The sequence below is a fragment of the Pimephales promelas genome, chromosome 8, assembly GCF_988280905.1.
Source record: "Pimephales promelas chromosome 8, fPimPro1.hap1.1, whole genome shotgun sequence".
Taxonomy (NCBI): domain Eukaryota; kingdom Metazoa; phylum Chordata; class Actinopteri; order Cypriniformes; family Leuciscidae; genus Pimephales; species Pimephales promelas.
The window spans coordinates 27,954,819-27,981,948 of NC_142776.1; the positions used below are offsets into that span (position 1 = coordinate 27,954,819).

The 27,130-nt window shown below is 36.0% G+C and overlaps 1 protein-coding gene across 7 annotated transcripts in view; it reads left to right on the forward strand.

The window, feature by feature from the left end:
* Positions 1–25,097, forward strand: part of gabrb3 (gamma-aminobutyric acid type A receptor subunit beta3) — a 184,381-nt gene extending 159,284 nt beyond the window's left edge. For 5 of the 7 annotated variants that reach the window (XM_089134258.1, XM_039689716.2, XM_089134257.1 and 2 more), the window contains 7 exons: positions 138–358; positions 2,907–2,989; positions 4,436–4,573; positions 8,863–9,015; positions 18,485–18,729; positions 19,273–19,353; positions 22,932–25,097. In XM_089134258.1, coding sequence (XP_088990384.1) covers positions 138–358; positions 2,907–2,989; positions 4,436–4,573; positions 8,863–9,015; positions 18,485–18,729; positions 19,273–19,353; positions 22,932–23,279 — 1,269 coding nt within the window. In that variant the 3' untranslated portion in view covers positions 23,280–25,097. The remainder of the gene's footprint in view (positions 1–137; positions 359–2,906; positions 2,990–4,435; positions 4,574–8,862; positions 9,016–18,484; positions 18,730–19,272; positions 19,354–22,931) is intronic. The other 2 variants (XM_039689713.2, XM_039689717.2) reach the window with 2 other exon arrangements.
* Positions 25,098–27,130: the final 2,033 nt, after the last annotated feature.

Below are 27,130 nucleotides of genomic sequence, written 5' to 3' on the forward strand. Positions count from 1 at the left end.
TTGCTCTATTGTTTCTATACAAATTGCAGTGTAAATATTATGGTTAATTTGGCTAAATGCTGTGGATGCGTTTTTATAATCATTTTGTTTAATAAAATGAACCGTGGTCTAATGGTTTCTCTTTGATTTTTCTACAGGACTACACATTGACCATGTATTTCCAGCAGTATTGGAGGGACAAGCGGCTAGCATATTCTGGGATCCCTCTCAATCTTACTCTAGACAACCGGGTAGCTGACCAACTCTGGGTTCCTGACACGTATTTCCTAAATGACAAGAAGTCTTTTGTCCATGGCGTCACGGTGAAGAACCGCATGATCCGCTTGCACCCAGATGGCACAGTTCTTTATGGATTAAGGTGAGAACTAAATGATCACATAACCAGGCCCTCAAACAGGATGTCATGTCATCTCTTAGAATATCTGAAGGCCAGGTTTTTCCTAATATCATTCAGTCATCATTAGAACAAACTGATAATAATTCAAGAAGGTCCAGACTTTAAAGCTCTTGATTCTGACAAAATTTACCACAACAAATACAATAAAACCTGATCAATCATAATTAGTTTAAGCTTTCTAATTCATGTTGGTGCGATATAATGTTTTCTTCTCTTTTCATAATTTATGTGGCTGTTTTAGATCATGTTTGACTTTCTTCATAGTGTTTTAAAGTGGGAAATTCTCAATTGAATTATAATGGGTTGCACATTTTATAATCAGCTGTAATGTATATACACTCAATATATGGTGATTCTCACGCCACTCATGCAAAATAATATAATTGGGCTTTAGTCATGTTGTGCAGATAATTGGTCCATTTAAGTTGTACGGGAACTTGGCACTTAAAAAAGCTCCGAATGTGAGATGTATATAATTAATTAATTGCTTGATTCTATATGTTTCCATTAACCATGGTATAAATATTGGGAGGGTATTACTTGCTAGTTTTGATTATTGGGGTAACCTTTCACATTGAGACTGCATGTGAAAATGAGCGAAATTGTTATTTTCAGTATTGTTTGTCTTGGCTGTAAATTTCCATTTTGTTTTTAATTATCAGTATGGCAAATATACAACCATCTTAAATAACAATACAATGCTTAAAAAGTACTTTTTATTTTTTGTAAAAAATACAGTTAAATGAACTTTTTTTAATCCAAAATGTCCATTCAAAATGTTTTTCACAAAATACTTTTCACGTTTGTTTGTATTTGACATTTTAACTAACGAGGGAAGGGTATGAAAGTATGTATCTTCAGCAAACAAACAGATCATGAGAGCTTGCCCTTTTTTGGCCAGTGTATTTGTCAACTAATTTGCCTAAGTGCTAATGTGTGCCTTTATCTTGTTAAAACTCTTCAGTGTTATCAGAGTCTGATGAGCTGCATTGCTCTTTCCTCCTCTGTACCAGCTGGAGTGCACTATGAGCCAGTTACCGTAGCCTAATTTAGCTTTTCGTTTTGTTCCAAATGAGATCCTGTGGACTAATGCAGCCATATGCTAATGAATGGTTCTTGCTTATAAAGTTTATTGAACCATTTCCGTCCTTTTGTGATTTATCTCCTTGCGCTCAAATGTAACATCAGCAATCCATTGAACATCATTTTACAGTTCATCTAGGAAGTTCCCTGGCTATATAATGCACATTTTGTAGTTTGACGAAGCAATAGTGTGGATGGAGGGCTTTTATTTGTTTGCCTGAGCTGGGCGTCATTAAAGAAAGAAGAGCTTGCATATTTATGGTAAGGCATTTTAGTGTGCTCTCATTAAAACGACTCTGACGATGGAATGAAGACATTGAGTTTCCTCTTTAATTTACCTCCTCTAGGAAGGAAGGGCCTCTGAAACATAGTAACAACCCAATCTAAAGCAATGTTATATGCTCATATTTAAAAAAAAAAAAGTGAAGCGACTGCTTTATTATGTTGTTGGAATATTTTACTAGAGGGATAAAAACAAATAATCAATTTGTCAATCGAAAGTTAAAAAATTCTGTTGTCCATTAACAGTGTAGCGATGCATAAAACACGGTTTGAGGTGAAGTTGCTACACTTTGACACAGTTTTGCAGACAACACGTCTACTGTCTCTTGTCAATAGTGTAGTAATGAATAAACCAAACCATTCTGTTGGTCAATGCTTGAAGCGAAATCTGCCATCCCCTCAACAAAATGCCCAGTCGTATGAATTCCTGTTGAAATCGCTGAATTACTGATGATTTCGCCATACAAAAATTTTATAATAGAAATGAAACCTCCCTGCCAGAGAAGACCTTGGTTAGACCCTGCATTTATCCAGATAAGAATAGAAGGATTGAACATGATCTTCCTCTTATGATATGCTCATTGCTTATTTCAATTGTTACCAGGAAGTTAAATCGATACCTGGACTGTATTGTTACCTGGATGAGAAACCAAACCTCACTTAAAATGTTCATGGATATTATTGATTTATAAAGAACATGTATCATCACATTTGACTCTAAGCTCACACTTGTAGCAAAGTGACATGATGAATGGGATATTTTATTAGATGAAATATGGGTATTTGAGCTTGCTTGGCAACTTGAAGTACCACTAATCAGTAGTCACTTTAATGGGACAAAAAAATTCGCATTTTCACATATTCAAGTCTGCACTATTTGTTCTTGTCCACTGATGCATATGCATGCTCCATTCTATATTTGGTTCAAAGGCCTTTTTGAAGGGCAGGAGGAGCCATATTTTAATTTGTTCCATCTTGCTCGTCCTGTTTACACAGATACTGGATACACAAAAGTTTTGCAGTGTTGTTGAGCAAGTGTGGAACCCACTATATAATACTGTAGAAGAGCTGTAAACACATGAATGTATAGAATTGTGGCTTCAATTTTCCTGTAACCTGTATGTGTGTGTTTCTGTGTTTCTAGAATCACCACCACTGCCGCTTGCATGATGGATCTGAGAAGGTATCCATTAGATGAACAGAACTGCACTCTGGAGATAGAGAGTTGTAAGTGTTCTCTATTTTCACTCATTTACACACACCCTGCTGCAAAGACCAGCAGACATTACCATGCTGTTCCTAGCTGGTTTATATTAGTCACACTGTAAAAAAATATTGTTGGTTTAACTTAAAAAATGAAGTAACCCGGTTGCCTTAAAATTTTATGTTCATTGAAATGGGAAGAGTGAGTTAATACAATGAAGAAGATTGAGTTAGCCATCAGAAACTCAAAATATTATGTTATCTGAACTATATAAATTATTTAAGTTGATTTGACAAAAGAAAAAATGTTCTGATTACAAATCATGAAAATATTTTTTACAGTAGTTTAGTGTTTTTCTCACTGGCGAGCAAGCATAGTCATTTTTACAAATAAAATAGAATTTACATTTATATAATGTCGTATTTTTCAACTGTAGTGCCTAAAATTATAATTATAAATGTTTACCCTTTTACAATTGAACTTCTTTTCAGGTTTTGATTAGATTTCTTTATACCATACTTTGATCGGAAATACAGTATACAGAAATACAACATTTATTTGATCGGAAATACAGTAAAACAGTACTATTGTGAAATATTATTACAAGTTAAAAACGGTTTTCTTTTTGTAATATATTTTAACATGTAATTTATTCTGTGATGGCAAAGCTAAGCATCTTTACTCCAGTCTTCAGTGTCACATGATCATTCAAAAATCATTCTAATATGATGATTTGCTGCTCAAGAAACCTTTCTTATCAATGTTGACAATTTGGTGAAAACTGGTGAATAGAAAGAAGTTCAAAAGAACAGCATTTATTTAAAATATATTTTTTTGTGACATTATAAATTTTTGACTGTCACTTGATCAATTGAATGCTTCCTTACTGAATAGTGTAGCTTATAATCAAACCTTTTTTGTATGATTATATGACTAATTATTTTAAACTGAATGCAAAATGAAGTTTTAGCTTACCTTGTTAATCAGTTAACTGAATAAAACCACCTTGCTCATTATGGTGCTCATCACAAACACAGCAATGGTATAAAATGGAACGGTCTGTGTCACAGTGGGACGTCTGACCCCCTGACAGCTCCCTACACAAAACACATGCTCATACTCATGATTATGCTAACAATGCACTTGTGCTGCCTTTTTTTTCTTCAGCATATGTTACACATACCAATTATGGAAAAGAAACGCTATTTCCAGGGACTGCATCCTTACAATTGTAAATGAGGGAAATGTAGTTTTTTTTAAAAAGAACAAGCATTGGTATTCAACATAATTTAGACAGAGATGCTGTGATTATTGAGATAAAGGAAAGGGACCAACATTCACTTAAAGCGATAAAAATATAACAACATTTTAAGCTCAGATCACTAAAACATGATATGTGATCTGATATACTTTGGTCCAGTAATTTATGTTTTACTCCTTGACAAATTTGATTTATATTTTTCCTGTAGATGGATACACAACAGATGACATCGAGTTTTACTGGAAGGGAGGAGAAAACGCAGTTACTGGTGTGGCACGTATCGAGCTCCCACAGTTCTCCATCGTGGACTACAAACTTGTGTCTAGAAATGTTGTCTTTTCCACAGGTAAAGTTGCAAAACAGGTTAAAATTATAAACAGTAAGACTTCCCATTTCACCCCTTGCCCCTACCCCTCCATTTTGCACGTTCACGTCCAGGGGTATGGTGTCCCGATTCTTGTTGAGATTGAGGGGTAGGGCTAAATAGTTCACATAATGCATCGCGAATAACCAGCGATATGGCTTCGCAAACGGTTAGACATTTAAATTTAGTGGCAGATGATACCACCATGCACTTTATTTACTCTTCTAATAATACTATAGTCATTTAACTTAAGAAATTGTACAATAAATTGCCTTTCCGAATCAGAAAAGACATAGATTTCAAGGAAGGAATGTTATGATCAGCATGTTTCCTCAAAGTTAAGAGCAGCTGCGCTGATTGTCAGTCGTTGTCATGGAGAAATCCTGTAAAAACTCTGTAACGGCAGAGCCATCGCCGACGACTGATGACGTATCGGGTTCATGAAGGGCTGTTCCATTTCGTAGGGGAATATTTCAACCCCTTGACCCTTGTAACTTTGTTTTAAGGGCCAAGGGGTGAATTGGGATTGAGCCTAAGACTAAAACTCCTTTGTATAAAAGCCATTTAAATCTCTTTGCACGAGACTTCACTTTTAGTCTTAATGTCAAGCTTTTTTCATCGTTTTTGAAGTTGACTATTGTCCGCTTGCATGACCCTATGTTTACAACCTTGAGGTCATGAGTCATTTTTTTTTTTTGTAAACTTCACCTTTATATTAATACAATAAGTTGATTATCTTGTGCTTAAAATATTACAAAACATGTCTAGAGCATAACCCCAATACAAGAAGTGAACTCAATGTATCTACGCCTATGCATCCTGGCAGACAGCTGCAAAATGTGGCTATGAGTCTAGCTCTTATTTTTTATTATTAATGAAACCTGTCTTACTCAAAATTGTTAGCATCAGGGTAGGGTACCCGAATCATTTGTTATAGTTCTTGCTACGTAGTCAATAACAGTATAATTGATTAAATACTGAAATAGTGAAATGTGTTGTTTTACGAGTGTAATTTGCAAGTCATGTAATTACACAAGTGAGAAAGTGTAAAGCTTAGATCTGAGATATGGGAGATTTCTACCAAAAGTCTGAAGTCTACCTGTATAAAACATACCATTAGTGTAGAATAACAGTGTTCAGGATTTATTTTTTTTAACTCTGATCAAGATTTTTATCAAGTTGATTTACAGCACAGAAAAATGGTGAACACTACAAATCATTTTTTTTCTTTTTTTAAGTTTTCTCTGGTTTTTGTTTTCTGCCCGCACCCTCATGAGATTGACATTCCCATCTACCACTTATTTGAAAAGCTGCCTAATTGGGGCCTGTGCATCAAATATATTTATTCCTCATGATAGAACAGACCAGTAATAATGAAGGAGCAATTACCACTCTATTTCCTCAAGCTTCTAAAGAAAAGAGCAGAGATGGAAGGGGGGAGAAAGTGAGAGATGGAGTCAGAGATGGAAAAACAGCCACTTTATACAAACCATCACGTATTCATGAGGTAGAAGACCCATTGCATAAATTATTCTCTTCTAAAACTGAGGCGTTCACAGAGGCAGCGTTGTAATGATAATTCCCCACCCTGAATTAATGAGACTGGCTATCTTCTGCACATAGTGAAAAGGATTATGGGAATCATGAAGTTGCGATTGAAGAGGATTGACTATATTGCTGATGACATGATGAGCTTTTTCTAAGAGGGAAACACATGTTGGGTCAAAATTGTATATAGTAGAGGCTAACTGACCCTGGTTAACCAGCCAAACCTTGACCTTAAAGGGATAGTTCACGCAGAAACGAGATTTCTGTCATCTCATGTCATTCCAAACTCATAAGACTTTCGTGCGTCTACAACACACAAATGAAGATATTTTTAATGAAATCTGAAAGATCTCGGTCCCTGAATATAAAGTCTTTTCTTCCAAAACACTTGACCGAGACTTGACATTAACTTTCTTCCTCACCAGCCACTGTTGCTAATGAATTTCCAAAGTTACTAGCCAATTAGCGTTTTCACTGGCCACAATTTTGACATCGATACCATGGGGGGGAAATGATGTAAAATGATGTGCAATACGCACAATTCCACGGCAAAATTCAAGCCCTGTAACACCAACAATATTCAACGAGAGCATGAGTGAGTGAGGGGAGGCGGGTTTGTGTGTCAAATTGCTGCCAGAGAGTTATTGCTACTGGTATCTGTGCATCTATGTGCTTCTAATCTGTGGAAAATGAGTATTTATAGAAATTTCAGTGTCAATATGTATCGAAAAAATGCTATTTTGACAACACTATAAATTCCACTTACTTTATTATTTCAGATGGGTTTCTTTAAAGATTACACTTAAAAAAAAATGTATATATTGGCCAAAGTGGCTATAGGCAAAGTGGCTAGTAGGAGTGACTGTGTTACACGCCACTGCTGAAATCCACCGCGGGTTGGCGGGTGTTAATGTCAAGCCTTGCCCTTCACGGATCAAAACGTACATAAAGAGATTGTAAAATAAATCCGTATGAATTGAGAGGTTTATTTCAAGTCTTCTAAAGAGCATGATCACTTTATATGAACAGATTTAATTTATAAACATTGATCAGCAAATGTACATAGAGCACTCAAGTATGGTAAACAGAAGCTTAACTTTACTTACTTGATGCACAAGAACAAACTTTCTTGGTTCTTGTTGAAGCTCAAAAATGCTGGAGTGACGCAAAAGTTAACCTCATGCGTAAAACAAGCATGCTTGAGCATATATAATCGTGTATAAAAGCCTAAAAAGCGTAATTTAAAGCGATCGTGTCTTTTCAAAAGATTTGGATTAAAATCCTCGAAACTAACCCTTTAACATACCCATCTTAACACAGTACCATTAACATTAACCAACAGTGTGAGTTTAGGGGCTGGACTATCTGTATCTCTGACCAATAGAAGATGAGAGGAATGTTCTATAGATGCTGATGTTTGTACATATCTTATGTACAAACAAAACCTTTCCACACAGATCACACAAGCAATCAGTCTGATGTGTGTAGGTAGTTCATCACGTAGGTTACTTATTTTTATAGACTGTAATGTGAGTACAGGTTGCATAATGTGCATCTGTAGGTTGTGGTATATGTGTGTAGGATGTGCGATTTATTCATAGGTTGTATGCATGTTTGGGTGTGCATGTGTATCTAGGCTGAATGCTTGTTATTTGCATTTTCATCTCTATAAATAACTACGCAGAGATGCATGGTTCAGATCACTCTTGCTTAATTTTGCATCATGTCAGTATCATAAGATGACATGCTTTAAGTATTAAGGCACACCTCACACAGAAGTTACTTTTAAGCCAAGCAGCAGCAATCTGTGAGGTTCCCATTGCAAACTGCGTGGGGAAAGTTCTCCGTATTGTGGATTTCTATTGAAATTACTGGATTTTGTTCACAAACATTCACTAAACAACTGTAAATGTGACCGCACCTGAAGTGAACATCTTGACAAGCAAATTTTCCTGGCCTGTCTTGGGGCTTGGAACGAAAATGCCACTGAATATTACAAAAATACTCCTAAAATTTTAAATATGAGGGCAAAGTTGCCTTTGTATGAAGTTTTTATTTTCTATTTGTTGATTTTAATTTCATCTGTAAGCGTAAAAGATAGTTTACGTGTTTATATATTGATATGATATTTTTTGGATTATTTGAATTATGAATAGAGTTGAATATGAACGTGCTGGACAGATGATATAAGTAGTTAAACCAAGTATGCCCTTAAACTAATTCAATTCCGTGGGGTGAATATTGCCTCTAATATTGCTTTTAAATAAAATATGTACTGACTTATTTGTATTTGAAGCGAGAAGTTTGGACAGGATATTATTCTGTAGTAGGGCGCAGTACATTCTCTATTTTCAATTGTAGAAGGCTTCAGAACTAACAGACTTGGACTACAAGCCGTAATCGTCCAGTTTTGATTTCATGAGGGCCTTTAACATTAATATTTACTCACTATTTCATTCTCTTTTTTGTCTCCTCTCACACTGTGGTGTTTGTGCTCAAGGCTAAGCTGCAACAAATCACGCTTTTTGTTTTTTGTCCACGCTTGCTTGTTGCCATAGCAACAAAGCTACCCATGCTCCCAATGCTACTGATGTAAAATGTAAAGAATTGCTCCAAAGCTCTTTGAAATAAATATCCATCTTCTCTCACTCTTGTGACTCCCTGTTTACTTTTTTCTCTTTCTTTTTCGTTCTCTTAAACCATCTTTCTCATTTCTTAAACAGGTGCCTATCCTCGACTATCTTTGAGTTTCAAGCTAAAAAGAAACATCGGCTACTTCATCCTGCAGACCTACATGCCCTCAATCCTGATCACCATCCTGTCCTGGGTCTCCTTCTGGATCAACTATGATGCCTCAGCAGCCAGAGTGGCATTAGGTATGCTATTTATTCATTAGCATGTCCTCTACGCATCTGACAGGATGGATGTCCTCTGTCGTTTCCACTCTGGAAGTGCATGCTTTATTTAACAGCACATTGTTGGATGTTCCAATAACTAGAACACCAACATTCAGAATTCTCTTTGAATTGTAACTTTTTCTATACACACTCCAGGTCTCCTCAGAGTCCTCACCCTCCCTTTGGTTTACTTTTTCTTGGATCTTGCCTCCAGACAGACAAACACTGGCACACACATATACACTAGCTCAGACACAGGAACATACACAGACAGATATTGTAGGGGTGCATGCATCATTTAACAAGGAACAGGGTAGACCCAGGTAGCCACAAACCCATTGCTTCGACACACTACAGCGACTGCTCACGGAGAGAGACAGTTCTCAGTGTGTGTCTTCGCTCTGATGTTGTTATTCCAGAATGAGGAGTGACACAGTTTGCCCGAAAAGCTACAGAATCTAACCAGCTGCAGTGATTCACAGGACACAAAAGTTGTTTCAAAACCCAGCATAAACAGTCTTTTCATAAGCATCTCATAAGCATTCTCCCATTGCGACATTTTGTCCAAATGTCAAGGAATCTTTTTTACTGAATTTACTGTTTACATTTATGTAAATATCTGTGCCATGTACGTTTTATACTTGCTAGAGTATCACATTGGTCTCCTGTGTGCTTTATGTGACTATAGATAGATAGATAGATAGATAGATAGATAGATAGATAGATGGATAGATAGATAGATAGATAGATAGATAGATAGATAGATAGATAGATAGATAGATAGATAGATAGATAGATAGATAGATTGATTGATTGATTGATTGATTGATTGATTGATTGATTGATTGATTAAACTGACCAAAAGCCGCAGTTAAGACTTTTACATTGTCATAAAAATTGCTGTTGCTATTCATCAAAGAATCCTGAAAAAAAAAAGAATCACGTTTCCACAAAAATATTGAGCAGCACGACTGTTTTCAACATTAATAATAATATTTTAAAATATTCCTTGATTACCAAATCAGCATATTAGAATGATTTTAGAAGGATCATGTGGCACTGAAGACTGGATTAATGCAAAATTCAACATTTCCATCACAGGAATAAATTTCATTTTCAACTATAGAAACTAATTTAAATTGTAATAATATTTTAAAAAATCACACCAAAACTTTTGAACAGTATTTATAGTATAATTTAATAATATCATATGTATCTCTGTACTATGTGTAATTTTTATTAAAATAGCTTTCATGTACACTGTAAAAAATGATCGTGATTTTAACAGTAAAAGACTGTAAAAATGCTACAGTGAAAAACTGTTAATTGGTTAACAGAAAGTTTCCTTACTATATACGGTAAATAACTGTGATATATATAATGGTAAATTTAATGTAGTTTTACTGTAAAATACTGTTAAATTTACAGTTTTTGGAAGTGAAAAAGAAGTCATTGTATAATTTACAGTGAAAAAATGTAAATTGACTTTCCCACAATTCCCTGTGTGACACTTCACATTTAATGTATTTTAACTGTTTATTCATAATTTTCTTAGTTTTTTTTTTTATCAGTTATGTTCATTAGGGTTTTATGTTACATTTAACGTTGTTAAATTAAATCTTTCATTAAATTAAATTTCATTTTTAAAATTTCAACATGTTACCATGATGGTGTTTAATGTTTGTGTGAATGAGACTGTGCAGCTTCTATATAGAAGCATGAACTCTCTTGTGGAAGAGCTGATAATGATGAGCTTTGATTGATCATTTGACTCTCATTAATACTTTAAAATGTCAGTAAATTAACATTATATCAAATAATGAAATACGGTTTATTGCTGTAAAATTAAATACGGTCAAAGTCTGTTAAACCTAAAATGTTGCTACCGTACTTTTAACAGGAAAACGCTGGTAACTACAGCTGCCGGAGTTTTCCTGTAAATTTAACGGATTTTTTTTTTACAGTGCAGTTGATTACTTTTTATTATTTGCTTGTAGTATTGCTTACCACGTTTTACCACAAGCTAGCTGAACTACTTTAAGCAGCTTGTTCCATTTCAGTCAGGATGCTGCCCAGAAGACAGCAAGGCAGCTCACTTGGTTGTGAAACAGAGCTACTGTGAGCACCTTATAAACCAAATTTCAGTCTCACTGCCTCCAGCCTACATACTACCAGACTAGGGCGAATGAGCTCAGATTTACAAAAGCTTCTACTGTAGAGTCTTTTATGTAGCAAATTATCATCTGTACCATTTTAAATCACAGAGATAGATCACAGAGTGCAGTACAATATCTTTGTAATTACATGTTTAATGTGCGTGAGAGTGTGTTTGTTCATGCACCCAGGTGCAGCTCTTTGAGATGGATGTGATATGTTGGATATGGGCCTTCTTTAGGGAAATTGTCCTCATTAACCATGTTAAGCGGAGAAATGAGAACACTTTACACTGGGAGGGAAGAGTCTCCTGGGTCCCCCCACATATACCACCCATCTCACCTGCCTCTAAGCATCATTATAAGGACCCCCACCCCCCCTCCCCCCCCCTCTCTCTCTCTCTCTCTCTCTCTCTCTCTCTCTCTCTCTCTCTTTCTTTTCTTTGTCTTTTTCTGCTGTCCTCCCACAGCCAGGCAGCCAAATGAAAACAAAGGGATCAATGTAGCTAGAAAACAATTACATTTAACTTCCATTTCAATCCCGATGCATGCTGTAGCACAGATGAATCTCTGGCTTAAATGCCTCTGTCTCGCCACTTCCCACTCCCTCTCTGACTCCCTCCACTCTCTGCATCCACATACGGCCGGCCCCGGCCTTATATCTCGCACTGCATTACTGCAGCACACTTAAGGACTTCCCTTCATTTCAGAAAGGAAGTTATCAAATGATGCAAGAAGCAAACATATTGAATGATGTGGATGATGTTTCAATGATGTCTTCCGATTGTTTTGCTGACGTGAACAGGAGTGTAGATCTTTTCTGGGGAGATTATTGTAAGATCTCAAGATAGGGTAATGACTAAAGCACTTTATGAGTTACATTTCTAATACCTTTGCATTGAGTCTGACTCCATTCTGGCATGCTTTTTATGATTCATTCAATTCCCATTTGATATAATCATCATGTCCTATACTTCCTTTTCCTTGTTAAAAAAGTTTACTGGCTTGCCTTAAAGGAATAGTTGAAAGTTCTATCATCATTTACTCACCTCATGTCATTCTAAGCCTATTTGACCTTTTTATGCATGGATGGAACACAATGCAGTTTCAAAGAATGGATCATTTACAATGAATAGAATTAAAAAGAACCCAAAGGCATAAAAATATCATACCAGATCTAATCTGAAACCCATACTATAGATTTATGTGGGGACGTCAGATTCTTAAACAAACCATTTTACAGATTGGGATAATTTATGTGTTGCTAATTCTTACCTAAACTCGAATTAAAACACTTGTGAATGCCAGAACTGGTGTCAAGATTTAACACGAACATAATATAGAAGTCAATTTAGCCACATGATATTTTTGTCATTTTGGATATTCATCATCTTTACTTTCATTTTATTGAAAAGAGTGGCCATTTTGTTCTTCAAAAATTCACCTTTTGTTGAACAGAAGCCATAATGTACTGGTTTGGTACATAAAAAGATATGTACATAAAGTTTTCGTTTTTGGGTGAACTATTTCTTTAAAGGAACTTTGACTAAACGCATTTGGCCAAAGTGTTTGAAAGAACTCTGATATAGATCTTGAGTGTTTGCCGATGTTGTGCGTTTCACTTTCAAAAGTCTAACTCAAAAGAACGACATCCCACACTATTCACTGCAGACAGGTCTGTGTGAAGGTATGTTTGTTCTGGTTAGGTAACTCCTCTGCGCTGAACTCTCTGTACTGAGCTGAGTTTGATCCTCCCTTGCTGTGACCTGGTCATGCACAAATCAATGCAATGTGCTCCATGTGCAGCCCTCTCTTCTTTGCACCAGAATGCTGCTTTTGAGTTTATGTAAGCTAGGACAGGCATCCATCTGCCCACACATGTCCTCTCTCACTCTGGGGACTCTTTACAGTGAACACACAGTAGGAGTGAAGTGCCAACCATTTTCTTTGATCTCTATGGTTGTTAAATTGTATTCTACGTTCTAATATTCAACTCTAGTAATAAAGCTTGTGAATAAAAGGTCTGAAAGACTAGACATGCTAATTTTAGTTGAACTTGTCCAGTTCTATGACAGCTCACATTTTCCCAGGCAAATTGTTGGTGCTCTGTACACTTAATTCTGTCAGCTTATGAATTTATGACAGACCGGTCATTTAATACAGAGCAGCTATTCCCAACCAATCAGTACCAGTTCTTCAGCAGTAGGTAGAATGTAAAATTATTTTATTAGAATAAAATAATAAATAATAATAAAATAAAAATGTATGTATTATACTTTATTTGCTTGATTATTCATTGATTCTTTTCTGGGTCTGTAAAATTTGTTTTAATTCAGCAACGAAAAAGATATTTACAATAAAACAAAATTCATCAAAGAATCCTCAAAATATGACACTAAACACTAGCATAATGACTGCTGAAAATTCTGCTTAGGAAAACAATAGAAAAACATTATTTTAAATTGTAATATGTCACAATATAATTGTTTTTACTGTTTAAAAAATGAAGCCTTTAGAGTATGAGACTTCTTAAAAAAATGTATATACATTAACACATGAACTAATTTTAAAAACCAATGAAGCAAAACAAGTATAAATTGTTTAGATGAATGTATGTACAGTATGTAGCCTATATAAAGCCATCAGACAAATGTAGTTCAAACTCGACTAATGATGCTATAGGCCTATTGATATCCACTGCAATGAAAAATTTACCAATTCCTTTTTTTCTTCTTTTGGTCGATGAGGGTCTTCTTGAGACTTACTGATGGGGCTGTGGGGATGCATAAAACGAAATAGGTTGGGGAAGACTGCTAGAATATGCATAATGTCTGTCAAAATCCATGAAAAGAATGGTCACCTCATAATGCTGAACAGAAATCACTATATTCAGTGGAAAACTTGTTCACTGCAGCATTAGGGTGAACACTAAATTATTAAAGCAATTTAAATAGTCAAGAGACAGGAGAAAATAAGAAAAGCATGTCAATTCTTTTAAAATACACTGTCTGAGATGTTCTGGCCAGTCAAAGTCATGGTCGCAAAGTGCCTGGATTGTGATTCCTGGAATTGTGCTAAATGTAACTTTAAATGTTAATGTGATGCTGCTCAGGGTAGAAACTAGGACGTGGCTGCTTTGCAGTCAGTCGACAAGACCCTTTTCTTGTTAACGAGGTAAAGGCGTTCCTTGGGGATTGTGAATGTGACGAAGACTAGGCCCCCTGTCCTGCACTAATTACACTTTAATTAGAGGAAAACCCCAAAGTAACAGTGTATAACTTTTGTGCTGGAGATCTAAGCTAAGATCTGGCTTGTCATAGTCTGGGTGGACTCTCATCACTTTCTCTGTGGAGAGATCTTAAAGTAGTTTTGCTATGTGATTTGGGACAGGATTTGGCAGTTTGTTTAAAAAATGATCTCATCTATGATGAAGTCTTGCTGTGTTTGTTGTGGAAGAGGTTGGTTCTTTGCAGGGAAACAGAAATATTGACAGTTCCATTTCTTGCTCCAGTCAGGCATATTCACACTTTAGTCCCAGCACAGCTACAGCAGAGTCAGCAACAAACATACTGATTTGAGTGGCAGCGATAACCGAGAGACGATGTTCGTAAAGCAGATTTATGTCTATGTGCAGAAAGGTAAAACTACCAAATATGCAGAGCAGAGGCTGAAAAAATCCCCACAAGTGTTAAAGGGATAGTTCATCTAAAAATGTTTTAATTCTGTCACTCTCATCGTCGTTCCACTCCCATCGTGTTTTCTCCTTTTATCCTCAAAAATGTCTTTGACGTTGTTTGCACACATACAGTGATTTTTGTTGTTGTTGTTGTTGTTTCTACATCAAGGCTATTCATAAGGAAAAAATCTCCTTGAAAGCAGTGATAAGTTACATCAAGATACAGTATGTCGCAACTAGACTCACTTTCAGACGGCACGTCCTCAGACCGCCCACAGTCTGTTCGCTGACCATCTGACTGATACATATTGCTCAAAAAACTGGAGAGCACTTTCTCAATCTGGCAAGTTCTAATCTGATTGGCTGACTTCACACAAGTTGTGGGGGTGCAAGCCTACTGGGATTTTTAGCAGTCTGCCTGGAAAGTCATGTATAAAAGTTAATAGATTGATAAAATTGCTTTTGACAAGAAAATAATCACCGGTTTTGACAAAGTTTGTCAGGTTAGTGGAAAAATAAAAATTCAAAATATATGAAGATGTACTGAAGAACAAACATTTACTGTTTAATGTTATTTTTTAGTATTATTTTTTCTTTATTCATTTCCATAATGTATTTTCAGAGTATGTTGGCACATGAGTGCTGAGCAGAGAGCTGGGATAGTTATATATTTTGCGTATGTGTGCAATGCAACGTTCACTGAGCAGAGATGTTCCACTAATGATGGTACTCCAGTTGGCATGTTCTTTACAAGGAAAGGAATGTTTCAACTGAGGCAAATGTACCACTAATGTATACACAGAGGGAATGTGGATTGTACTATGTGTACGCATGAGGTATACGTTCCATTTTTAAACATAAGTAACATGTTTTTCTACCTTACAAGGAACTTGTAAGTCCCAGAGTGGTGAATATAAGCTCAATTCTTACTGTACCAACTCAGAGAAACATAAAGGCGTGAGGAGGTGAGGGAGGAGAAACATAAAGGCATGAGGGTGTGAGAGGAAGGAGAAACATAAAGGCATGACGGGGTGAGGGATGAGAAACATAAAGGCATGAGGGTGTGAGAGGAAGGAGAAACCTAAAGGTATGAGGGGGTGAGGGAGGAGAAACATAAAGGTATGACAGGGTGAGGGAGGAGAAACATAAAGGCATGAGAACATAGAGAAACCATTTACAGCTCCATGATGGTGTGAGGGAATAGAGAAATGGGGAACAGAGAAATCTGGAATGAAGACCTCCTCACCTGTAGCCTTATTCTTCTATGCCTGTTTCTCTCTGTCTGATACATGTACATTAAATAATTCATAATAGAGATAATAGATAAATAAATAATAGAGATCTCTTGGCAAAGTGACTGATGTAGCATCCGTGATTCAACAATAACGATTTTTGATTTTCAAATCTACACTGCCAAATATTCTGCACTTTCAAGTTAAATTGTGTACTATGGAAGCTAAAGAACTAAAGTCAGAATTGCGTGATATAAACTCACAATTGCGCAACACGTTATTGCGACTTTGTCACGCAATTCTGACTTTATATCTGCCAATTGTCTATACACATTTTCTGCTGTTTTTAGTGTCTCCACAAACATTGTATAACTACATCCTTTTTCATGCCAGTTTATTATTGTGTTCTCTTATCTACAACCATCATTTCCCAAACTTCACCACACATGGAAGACATCACTTGAGAGAACTCTGAATAATAGCAGATTGCTGGTGTTTTGAAAAATAATGGAGATATTTTATAGAGTAGGAGTTTGAACAGTATATATTAGTTATCTTCTACGTGTGTGTGTGTGTGTGATTGTTTGTACATATTTGAGCGGGTGTTTGAGCAGTTGGAGTATCGCTCCTCTTTGAACTGGCAGTGATACTGACTCAGGATTGACAGAATAAACAGAATAGAGTATCACAGCATAGAATCAATAAAAATTTCTATTTATATAATATAATAAGACATTCTGTTAAATATGAATAGCATGTGGGAAAGCTTGGAGAAAGGGAGGAAGACACTAAAGGGAAGAAAAACAACAACAGTGCTGGTCTCTTCAGCTGTGGCCAAGTTGATCAGTCATGCTGTTTAATACCTTGTATGTTATTCTCGATTTCTCAGTTCTGGCCTCTGAACAAATGAATCCTATCTAACCAGCTAATTAGGTCAGAACTCACATAATGTATAATATACAAAAGGGTGCACTGTTGTGGCTTTGTAGTGGCAATTAAAGGTTCAGAGTCAGTTATGGGATAAAACAGCATTTTATTTAGTATTGCAATCAATTATGAAGGTAACCAGGCTACTGCCATCATAAGTGGATTATTCAATGCTAGATTTGACAGTGTTGTGGTTGTGTAATTCTGTTTACTAAGCAGGGCTCGGATCTGGCATTTTAAACATTGTGACAGCACTCAATCTGTAGCACCCATTCTCAGAGTCCAGATTCATGGTGGGCGTTGGAACAGAAGTGTCAACTGAGAGCGCTTTCATCCTTCCCTGAAATTTCAGTCAGTGTGTTCTGCCTTCCATCAGCATGTACTTTCAAATTGCTTACACTTGGTTGTACTAAGACATACTGTCTGTGTAAACCTTAACGTTTGCTTCCTATACCATACATTGTGACTGTTTAAAGGGATAGTTCGCCCGAAAATGAAAATTCGGTTATTATTTACTAACCCCCATGTCATATTATGTTCTTTTTTTCTGTAACAAAAACTATTTCACTCTTTTTAAGAGTAACACTTTCACTCTTATGTGTCCATTTTTTAAAATAGAGATTTACCCGAAAGCTGAATAAATAAGCTTTCCATTGATTTATGGTTTGTTAGGATAGGAAAATATTTGGCCGAGATACAACTATTTGAAATCGTGAATCTGAGGGTGCAAAAAAATCTAAATATTAAGAAAATCGCCTTTAAATGTTTCCATTTTTGTTGGCGATTTTGCTGCATTCACTCACAAAAAAAAAAAAAAAATTGTGATATATTTTAGGTAGGAAAGGTGCAAAATATCTTCATGGATCATGATCTTTACTTAATATCCTAATGATTTTTGGCATAAAAGAAAAATCGATAATTTTAACCCATACAGTGTTTTGTTGGCTATTGCCACAAATATACCCGTACAACTTAAGACTGCTTTTGTGATCCAGGGTCACATATAAGAAAAGAAAGAACAGAGCCTGTGCTTTTAAACAAAAATAAAAGGAAAAGAAACCATTTTATTTTAGCTTCATGCGTTCTTTTTTTTTATCCACACTTGAATGTGGGTAAGTTTCATTTTGCACAAAAACCTGAGAAAATCTCATTTTTGTCAAAGACTATCTGGATCGCATTCAGAACGATGATCCAGACCCACAGTAGATCGAGTCCAGCAACACCCCCAAAGCTTTTACAGTCATATACCTCTTTGTGGGTTCAACATTTAATTCTTTAATGTTGATTCACTTACATGTGCAATGTTCTATCGCTTGTTTCTTTTTTCTGCAGCTGGCAAGTACAACAATAAATAAACAATTTCAATATAAGAAAATGTTAAGTAAAGGTAGTTAAAAAAAACTCATCTATGGTTGGGAAAGGGTTAAAATAACGTTTAAATATAAATATTTCCCATACAGGTATTACCACTGTGCTGACCATGACCACCATCAACACCCATCTGAGAGAAACACTTCCGAAGATCCCATATGTTAAAGCCATAGACATGTATCTGATGGGCTGCTTCGTCTTTGTCTTCTTGGCTCTGCTGGAATATGCTTTCGTCAACTATATTTTCTTCGGACGAGGACCTCAGATGCAGAAGAAACTGGCCGAGAAAGCTGAGAAAGCCAATAACGACCGCAGCAAGTATGACGGCAACAAGGTAAGTCCTTTTTAACTGTCACGATGCCAGTGTGAAGAATGACTGCTTTGTGTGCTACAGAATTAGTGTTAGATTTTCTTTCTCTTTTTTAAAATAAAAGGTTGTGGTATGGTAGTCCTGGGGGAAACGATACAAAGACATGAAACATCACATTCTAGTTTTTTTTTTCCTGTTTCATAAGTAACTGTAATAAAGTTTTAGACTTCTTTGAGTTGTACAGTGCTTTTCCTACTTTGACATCTGGAAAATGCTGCACTTTCTTTCAGTTTATTTACTTTATTTATTTAGGTCATTCCCAGTCCTGAAAAAAAATGTCAGTATTCCTCCTGCAAATGTTTAATTGTGGAATATTGTGTCAGAAATATGGCCACTGACATTTGCGTGTGAACAGTTACGCAACAACAGCAATGTCCTGAAATACGTGTCATTTTTTCTTTGAATCAAAAGACAAATTCCAGTCTCAAGTTGAGATTTTTTGAGGTTAAAGCATTTGTGCTGAACCTCAGATGGAGGACAAACTCTTGTTTGTGCTTTTCTGACCAGTCTGTTCAAGAGGGAGGCAACTGCAAGCCATCATCTGTTAAACAGTCCAATCAGGTACAAGGCAACCGTCACTCACGAGGGGTGAGTGTGTGTATTGCTGGCTGTTTTGTCAACGTTTGTAAGCTTCGTCCTGAAATCCTCATAGCTACAGTTTCCCTCTCATTTAGTGCAAAATAGTGTTTCTCAACTGGTGGGTCGTCGGTCTGTTTCAAAGCAACGAAAAAATAGGTTTATATTAACTTTTAAAGGGGAGGAATAAATGCTTCCCATATGTTTTATTATTAATGTTCAAGGCTGAGTGTTCAATCAGACTCTATTATATTAGTCACTTGGTAGAAGATGACCAGATTAGATAGATTTCTTTTTAGTGTAGAGCATGAAACCATCAAAATTCAAGAAATAACACATATTTTTTTACTATTGTCATATACATTTTTACATTATTTTATTTTAAATGTTGCTTATTCAGTTCATGTTATACTTGATTGTAGAGACATTCAATTTTGTAAAAATATTTTGGACTTGATGTCCAATAAATCTGTTTTGAATCAAAACTAGTTGAGAACCACTGTTCTTTTGTGCCATCTTGCATTTATCTTTCTCCATATGTAATGGTGTGATTTCTAAATTGAAATGTCAGCCAGATTACCATGAAATCTACTTGTCATGTCCTTCATTCAGTTAGACATTCTGGTTCAGTACACACCATCTCATAACACAACTATATACCGTACTCGACCTATGTTGCTGCTCTCTCATTTGCCCCATCACGAACACTGATCAAGATTATGAAGTGAGCTGTAATGGTATTTTTGCAAGAATGTATTTCTGAATTATTTATTACTGCAGAGACTCAGAGGTTGCAGTAAATAAACAATATATCATGGAGGGACCTCCTCTTGAGAAATAACCTGAGCTTGTTGTTCAGCAAAATAGCAATTACCTCTGTCATTTAGCAATGGGAGTTTTTTTTCCTCTTCTCGTTTCATGCTGTTATTTTAATTAATTAACTAGAGGAAAAAAAAGTTAGATTTTTTTTCACTCATGACTTGTAAGGACTCATTTCACTCAAACACTTTTGTTACATGTTCGAGATTTAGGGTTTTTTTGGTGTTTACAGTGTTGTTTTCTATTTTTGAAATCAGCTAGTGTGTATTGTGGATGTAAATTTGTGTGTTTATTTCCTTTTGCTGTTTCCACATGCGGTCTGTGTATGCGCCATTTAATAAACACTTTTGTGTTGATAAAAATAGGAATGTGACAAATATATTGCTTTTAGGCTACATCTATATTAATCCGTATACATTTGAAAACGGCGTTTTTGTTTCAAAACGCTCTCCGTCCACACTAACGTTTTTTCTTAGCCACACTGAAACGTCGGAAAACGCTAAATTCACCTTGAGGCGCATGTGTTAAACCTTATAAAAGCTCACCGAGATTATACAAATGGAACAGACATGCTATTCTTCTGGCAGGATCATTTTATTTAGCAAAATATCTCACCATTCACTGATGCATCCAGACACTCCCCATTATATATTTAGTCTAAAACGCAACTGCTCTCATGTTTTGTCACAGGACAGCAATTGCATAATCTTTGCAGGACTGTGATATGAAGAGTGAACAAAGAAACATATCTTTATCAACAGTGTAAAAGTCAATAGCACCAGGCACAATAGAGGTATAAACATACAACTATTGGTTCAAAATGCATCACATGACTAAACATGCATCATTGTTTACAAATACTTCCGTTTTCACAGTCCACACTATTACACAAAATGATATTTTCAAATTTATCCACTTAGGAAAGCGTTTTCAAAAAGCTCAGTTTTGCCAGGACAAAAATGCCGTCTTAGTGTGGATGGAAGGCCAGAGTGGGGGAAAAACGCCAAAATCCCATATGTCACCTAGGTTACATTAAAGTATCACGCCTTATGTAAGGTTTTTTGTAAGGTTAACAACTTGCCCAACTTGTTCTTATTTACACTAGTTCAGATTCAGCTCATTAACAAATCTGCCATTTATAACCTAAATATGATTTGGCATCGCAATTGTACAACCTTATACAGAATATTGCTTTTTGAAATGTGTGGCTTGTTTAGAGCATCTCACATCGTCATATTGTTTCTTCAATGATGCATTAGCTTGTTCATGATTTGTAGTACCATTGATTGTTCTGTTGAATTCTGTATGTTGTACTGGAAAACAGCCCTTCAGCAGTCTGTGTCGTGTGTCTATGGCAGTGCTTTACATATGCAGTATACCATTATTATTATCATTATTTTCTTGTGAGCATTCCAAGTGGATACATAATGTAACGGACATCTAGTTGTCTTTCATTTGTGTGCAAAGAACTGTTTTGAAGAACAAAGCACCCTTGACTCTTCGCATTGAAGGCTCTTTCATTCTTTATGTCATGTGAACGCCTCCATTGTGCTTGTCTAACATGCCTAACCACAAAATCCTCACTTTTCAAAAAACCTTTTCCCTTACAAAAAAAAAAAAAAGTATATTGTTTTTGGTCATGTCTAAGTAGTTTAGGGGGTTTTATTGGGGCATTTACTTTTTAATTTCACCTTTTAAAGACTTTTTTTTGGAACCTGTAAAGTCTGAAATATGAAATAATAGTCAGAAAAGTAGGTAACTTTTTACATAAAGGTTTTATTAGTTAATATTAGTTATCTACTGGTAACACTTTACTTGAAGACTAACATGAAACCTTCATAATCATGGCATGACACATGTTATGAATATGAAGGAAGCTTTATGCATGTTTGTGACAACTGTCATTAAGTGTCATTCGCCCAGTTATGACATGTTTAATGCAAATATGACATTGTTTGAGATGTCTTTATGACACCTTGACATAAACCAATAAATCATAACCTGTCAGTGTCTTTGTCATGACAACTTGACATTACTAAGACAACACAACCTGTCATAAACATGAAAGAGCAGATTAATTATCAAACTTAAGAAACCACCTAGCTTTATTGGTTAATATTACATTAAACTGTCATGTTGGTTGGTTTTGACATTGGCTGTCATGAAACCATTATAACTTTTTAATGACAAATTCAATTAGTACCACTGTAGTTGAGGTCACAAAAAATATTCATGACACAGTTAAAATGGCCTCGTGACAGCCAATGTCAAAGCCAACCACATGACCGTTTAACGTCAATTTTATGTCAAGTTGTCATGACAAAGACACTGACAGGTTATGATGTTATGGTTTATGTCAAGATGTCATAACAAAGACACCTTAAACAATGTCATATTTGCATTCAAAATGTCATGAGCAAAAGTCACTTCATAAATGTCATGGTTATGAAGGTGTCATGTCAGTCTTATGCACACCCCTTCAACTAAAGTCTTACCACGACGGTATTTTTATTAACTAACATTAACAAATAAAATCTGTAACAAATATTGCTCATTGTTAGTTACATGTTAATACATTACACTTACTAGTTAACAAATGAGACCTCATTGTAAAGTGTTACTGAAAAATCAAATCAATTTTCAATGGAAAAGTTTATTGAACCTATCTACCGGTATATCATTTCCATATGTGTTTTTGTTGAGTGTCATACTAAATAGTAGGCTTTATAGAGAAAGAAAACCGTGGTAACCCGGATTGTCTCGGCTTGCAGGTGGATTCCCAGGGAAATATCCTTCTGACCACCCTGGAGATCCACAATGAGGTGGCCGGGAACGAGGTCACCACCAGCGTCAGCGAAGCCCGAAACTCCACTTCAATGGTGTTCGATAACTCAGGGATCCAGTATCGCAAACAGAGCACAGCGCGACCCGAGGGCCGCCACAGCATGGAAAGGAACACGCAGTCGAAGAAACCGCGGCTACGTAGACGCTCTTCCCAGCTCAAAATCAAAATCCCTGACCTCACAGACGTGAACGCCATCGATCGATGGTCACGGATAATATTTCCCGCTGCTTTCTCTCTTTTCAATTTGATCTACTGGCTGTATTATGTGAATTAGGCCTCAGACTTCAATGGGGTTTTTTTTTTTGCCCCATCACCAATTTTTTCATGTTGCCAAGTGGAAAATTATCTTTTTTTTTTCTTTGCTCTGACGCACTTAAGGGACGTACTTCCACGCCATATAAACCAAGGTTTTTCTATATTTGAACCCTTGTGATGTTGCGAAGGGTTCCGATGGAATGCTACCTACACTAAAACGGGCCGTCTCATCCCCCTCATAAAGTATATGCACTCCAAAAAAACAACAACAAAAAAACATTCCCATTCACATACACACAAAATAAGTTTTCTAAAGACTATCTCTGTACATACTTTGCAATTTTTGAAGCCACGGGACTTCCGCATGATGCACTCGGAGCTGTCTTTAATTTGTACATGTTGGTATGTTATTACGATTGAGAGATGCTAATTGCAAATGTTTAATGCCAATAAATCTTTATTGTCGGAGCGCAGGTGATTAATATTAAAAGAAGATCATATTGTTGTGGAAATGCAATATAACAAGGTCAAATCACGTCTTCAGTTTCAGAGCTTGCTACGTAAACATTAGCTGTTCTAAACATTGCCGTTATGATCTTATTTAGACAACGTTTGAATATAATCATGTTATGATATGCTTTTGGAACAGGATTTCCATCCGCCTTGGGTTGATATGATTATACACCACTTTTTGCAATCATCATGTAAAGTGCTTCAGTACATGTAAGATAAGATAATAATTGTACTCTTATCTCGTTTCAAGGATATCAAAGATGAGGACAAAGAACAAAACAAAACTAAAAAAAACACTGCAAATGTGGAATGTTTTAATCAGGGCCTGCAAAGGATTTCCATGATGCCATCATGAATATCAAGCATAAGAAAACAGACAATCCAAGCATTGTGTTTAGCTTTTTTTTTTTTTTAGTAGATGTGTAGCAATTACTGTATGATTTTCAAGTGAGAGTGGGTTTGGGTGTTTTATTCTCCTCCATTTTTTTAAAGAATGTCTGAGTCATTTCCCATATCATGGGCCTTATGTAAACATCGTATGGCCCATTTACAACACATCGCTTTATTTTCTTTCCTTTCCGGTTGGGGTTATTTAAGGTTAATTTTATTTAAGGTAAATGGACAAGCTCCTAACGCATTTGAGGGAATTGTATGTTGTCATCAATACGCAACTTGTCTCAGGTTCTCTTCCAACATAAAAATGGTCTGTGTTTTTCTGATTGCCAGTATTCACATCATATTTGTTGTGATTCATTTGTATTATATCCTTGTGTACAGCAACAATGATTACATAGCAGATTTAGACAGCATGATATTGTTTGCATTTAGAGATTCTACACTGATTGTATCTGATTTTGTTTTGGCAGATTTCTTTACCATCGGTCATATGCACTTAATCTATTTCAGGGGCCGAAAACTGCTGTCTGGTTAGAGAAGTCAGGTTGTATACTCATGCTTGCAAACCATCTGAATATATTTATAAATCTCTTTACAATATCCCATATGTGCTGTTGACGAGCCATTTCAACAGGTTGCTTTGCAGTTGCATTGTGTCAGTAGATGCTCATTAATGCTTTAATTACTTTTCTTCCCTCTTCTATTGTATGTTGTAAATATGTAACCCACAATCCACGTGTGACCCATTTCTTTCTTTCTTTCTTTCTTTCTTTTTTTCTAATATTCACTTTTGAGGTTTTATTCTGTACAGTCCACCTCACAAATGACCAGATCTCTATTTATGAAATGTGTTTAAATGATTAGATAAATGAGTGAATGTCCAGAGGACAATATGGGGAAATGGAATAAATTTTACTCTTTCAAATAATTGGTTTTGCCTTATTTCTAATTATAATGAGGTGTTTTAACATATTTGAATTATTGTCATTATCAACATCATGCATAATTCGATCTGCTCCGTCGTTTTGAACTAGAAACACATTTTGAATTAATAAGCAAACTATAATGCTCTTTTTTAAATATACTAGTGTACATATTTAAACAATATGTTTACGGTTTTAGCGAAATGCTCTTCTCTAGGGTTAATTTTTCTAGTTATAACAACATATGTTTTTACATTGCAAAATAAGCTTTTTCATGTTACACAAGATTAAACTCATTTCTTAAAGTCATTTAAGTTTAAATGACAAACATCCAAGTTGATTGTACTTAAAAATTGAAGGCAGCAAATTTTTGCAGTGTATGGACATTTGAATGACTTTCCTGAGGTACGTCAGACGATTACTTGTTCACAAACTTTATTGGGTTTTTTCAATGTGGAAACTGATTGGATGATTACGAAAGGGATAATACGTTCCAGTTAGTTGGACACTCATCTTTCAACAAACCTTCATACGTTCATTCTTGGCTTTTTTTGTGCTGTAACAAAGAGGACGGCCGTGTCACTTTTAGAGCGTCTTAACGGCACTTTTTGTTTGGGTTTAGGAATGAAATTGAAAACTGAGAAAGTCGCTTTTCTCCACAAACAGCTCATTGCGACTTTTGACTCAAATTTTAAAGTTATAGCAATTTTTTATGTCATTAAAAACCTTGGTCAATACAGCATCAATTCGTCTTGGGAATGACAGATAGTGTCCTTGAAACCTTGTTGAGTGTAATAATGAGTCCTCCACAATGGCCACTGGCCAGAGGGATTTTGAGCCATTTCTCTTCCAGAACAGGACAGGCAGGTGTGATGCTAGTGAAGGAAATTGTTTTGACTTTGAATTAACTTGCTCCTCAAAAATACCCTAAAGTGGCTCAAAAATATTTCGATCTGCTGACTGTGCAGGCCATGGTAGATGTTTAACGTCACTTTCATGTTCATCAAATCATTCTGTCACGTCTTGCTAAGCAATGTTTGAACCATTAGGTGCAAATGTTCCTCCAGAATAGTTCGGTAGTCCTTGACATTGATGCACTCAGACCATCACTGATCCAACCCCCGTGCTTCACTCTGGGTGTTAAGCCTCTTTGGGGCTTCTCCACACCGTAACTATCACGGATATGGGAAAGACAGTGAAGGTGGACTCATCAGAGAACAATACTTGTTTCAAGTTGTCCACAGCCCAAGATTTACTGTTGTCATCATTGAAACTGACATTTGCCATTGGCACGAATGACCAAAGGTTTGGCTATAACCATGAATATTTACTCTGTGGAGCTCTCGACAAACTCGACAAAGTTTTGGTGGGAACAGGAGAGTAAAAGTGCACATTTAATTCTCCAGTTTGTTTGGTAGCAGTGGTTTTATGATTTTTTGGATTTCAGACAACTTCCTCTTGTGTCGACAGTTACTCCTATCGGATGTGGTTAGGTGTCTGGACACCATAGCTCTTGATACACCACAAAGACTTGCTGTCCTGGTCACAGATGAGCCGGTGAGACGTGCACCATAAATTTTTCCTCTTTTGAACTCTTATATGTCTCCCATTCTGTTGTGTGGATTGCAATATTTTATATACAGCTGTGCTATTTAATTCAACTTTTACTCTGTTCTTACTGATAGATTGTAAAATCACTGAAGTTAAGGCAACAGGCCGTGCATAGATGTGAAATCTCCAACACTATATTGGCCAGCGTTTCGGTTTCATTGTCCAACCCCTGTATGTGTATCACAATAATTACATCAGACTTTATCAGGTGTTTTGAGAGGGCATATTGGACAAGCTTGCGTCAAGTTTGCAAAACCTGAGCACGACACTCCATCATGCATCCAATTGAATAGTAATGCAAAGGCAGTATGGGGGAATAATAACTCTGAATACAAACTCCAGCTTATTTTATTGGGTTTGAACAGTGTTATAGAATATACTTTGAGATTAGACCCGCAAGAACTGGTAAAAAAGAAAAGAAAGGAAA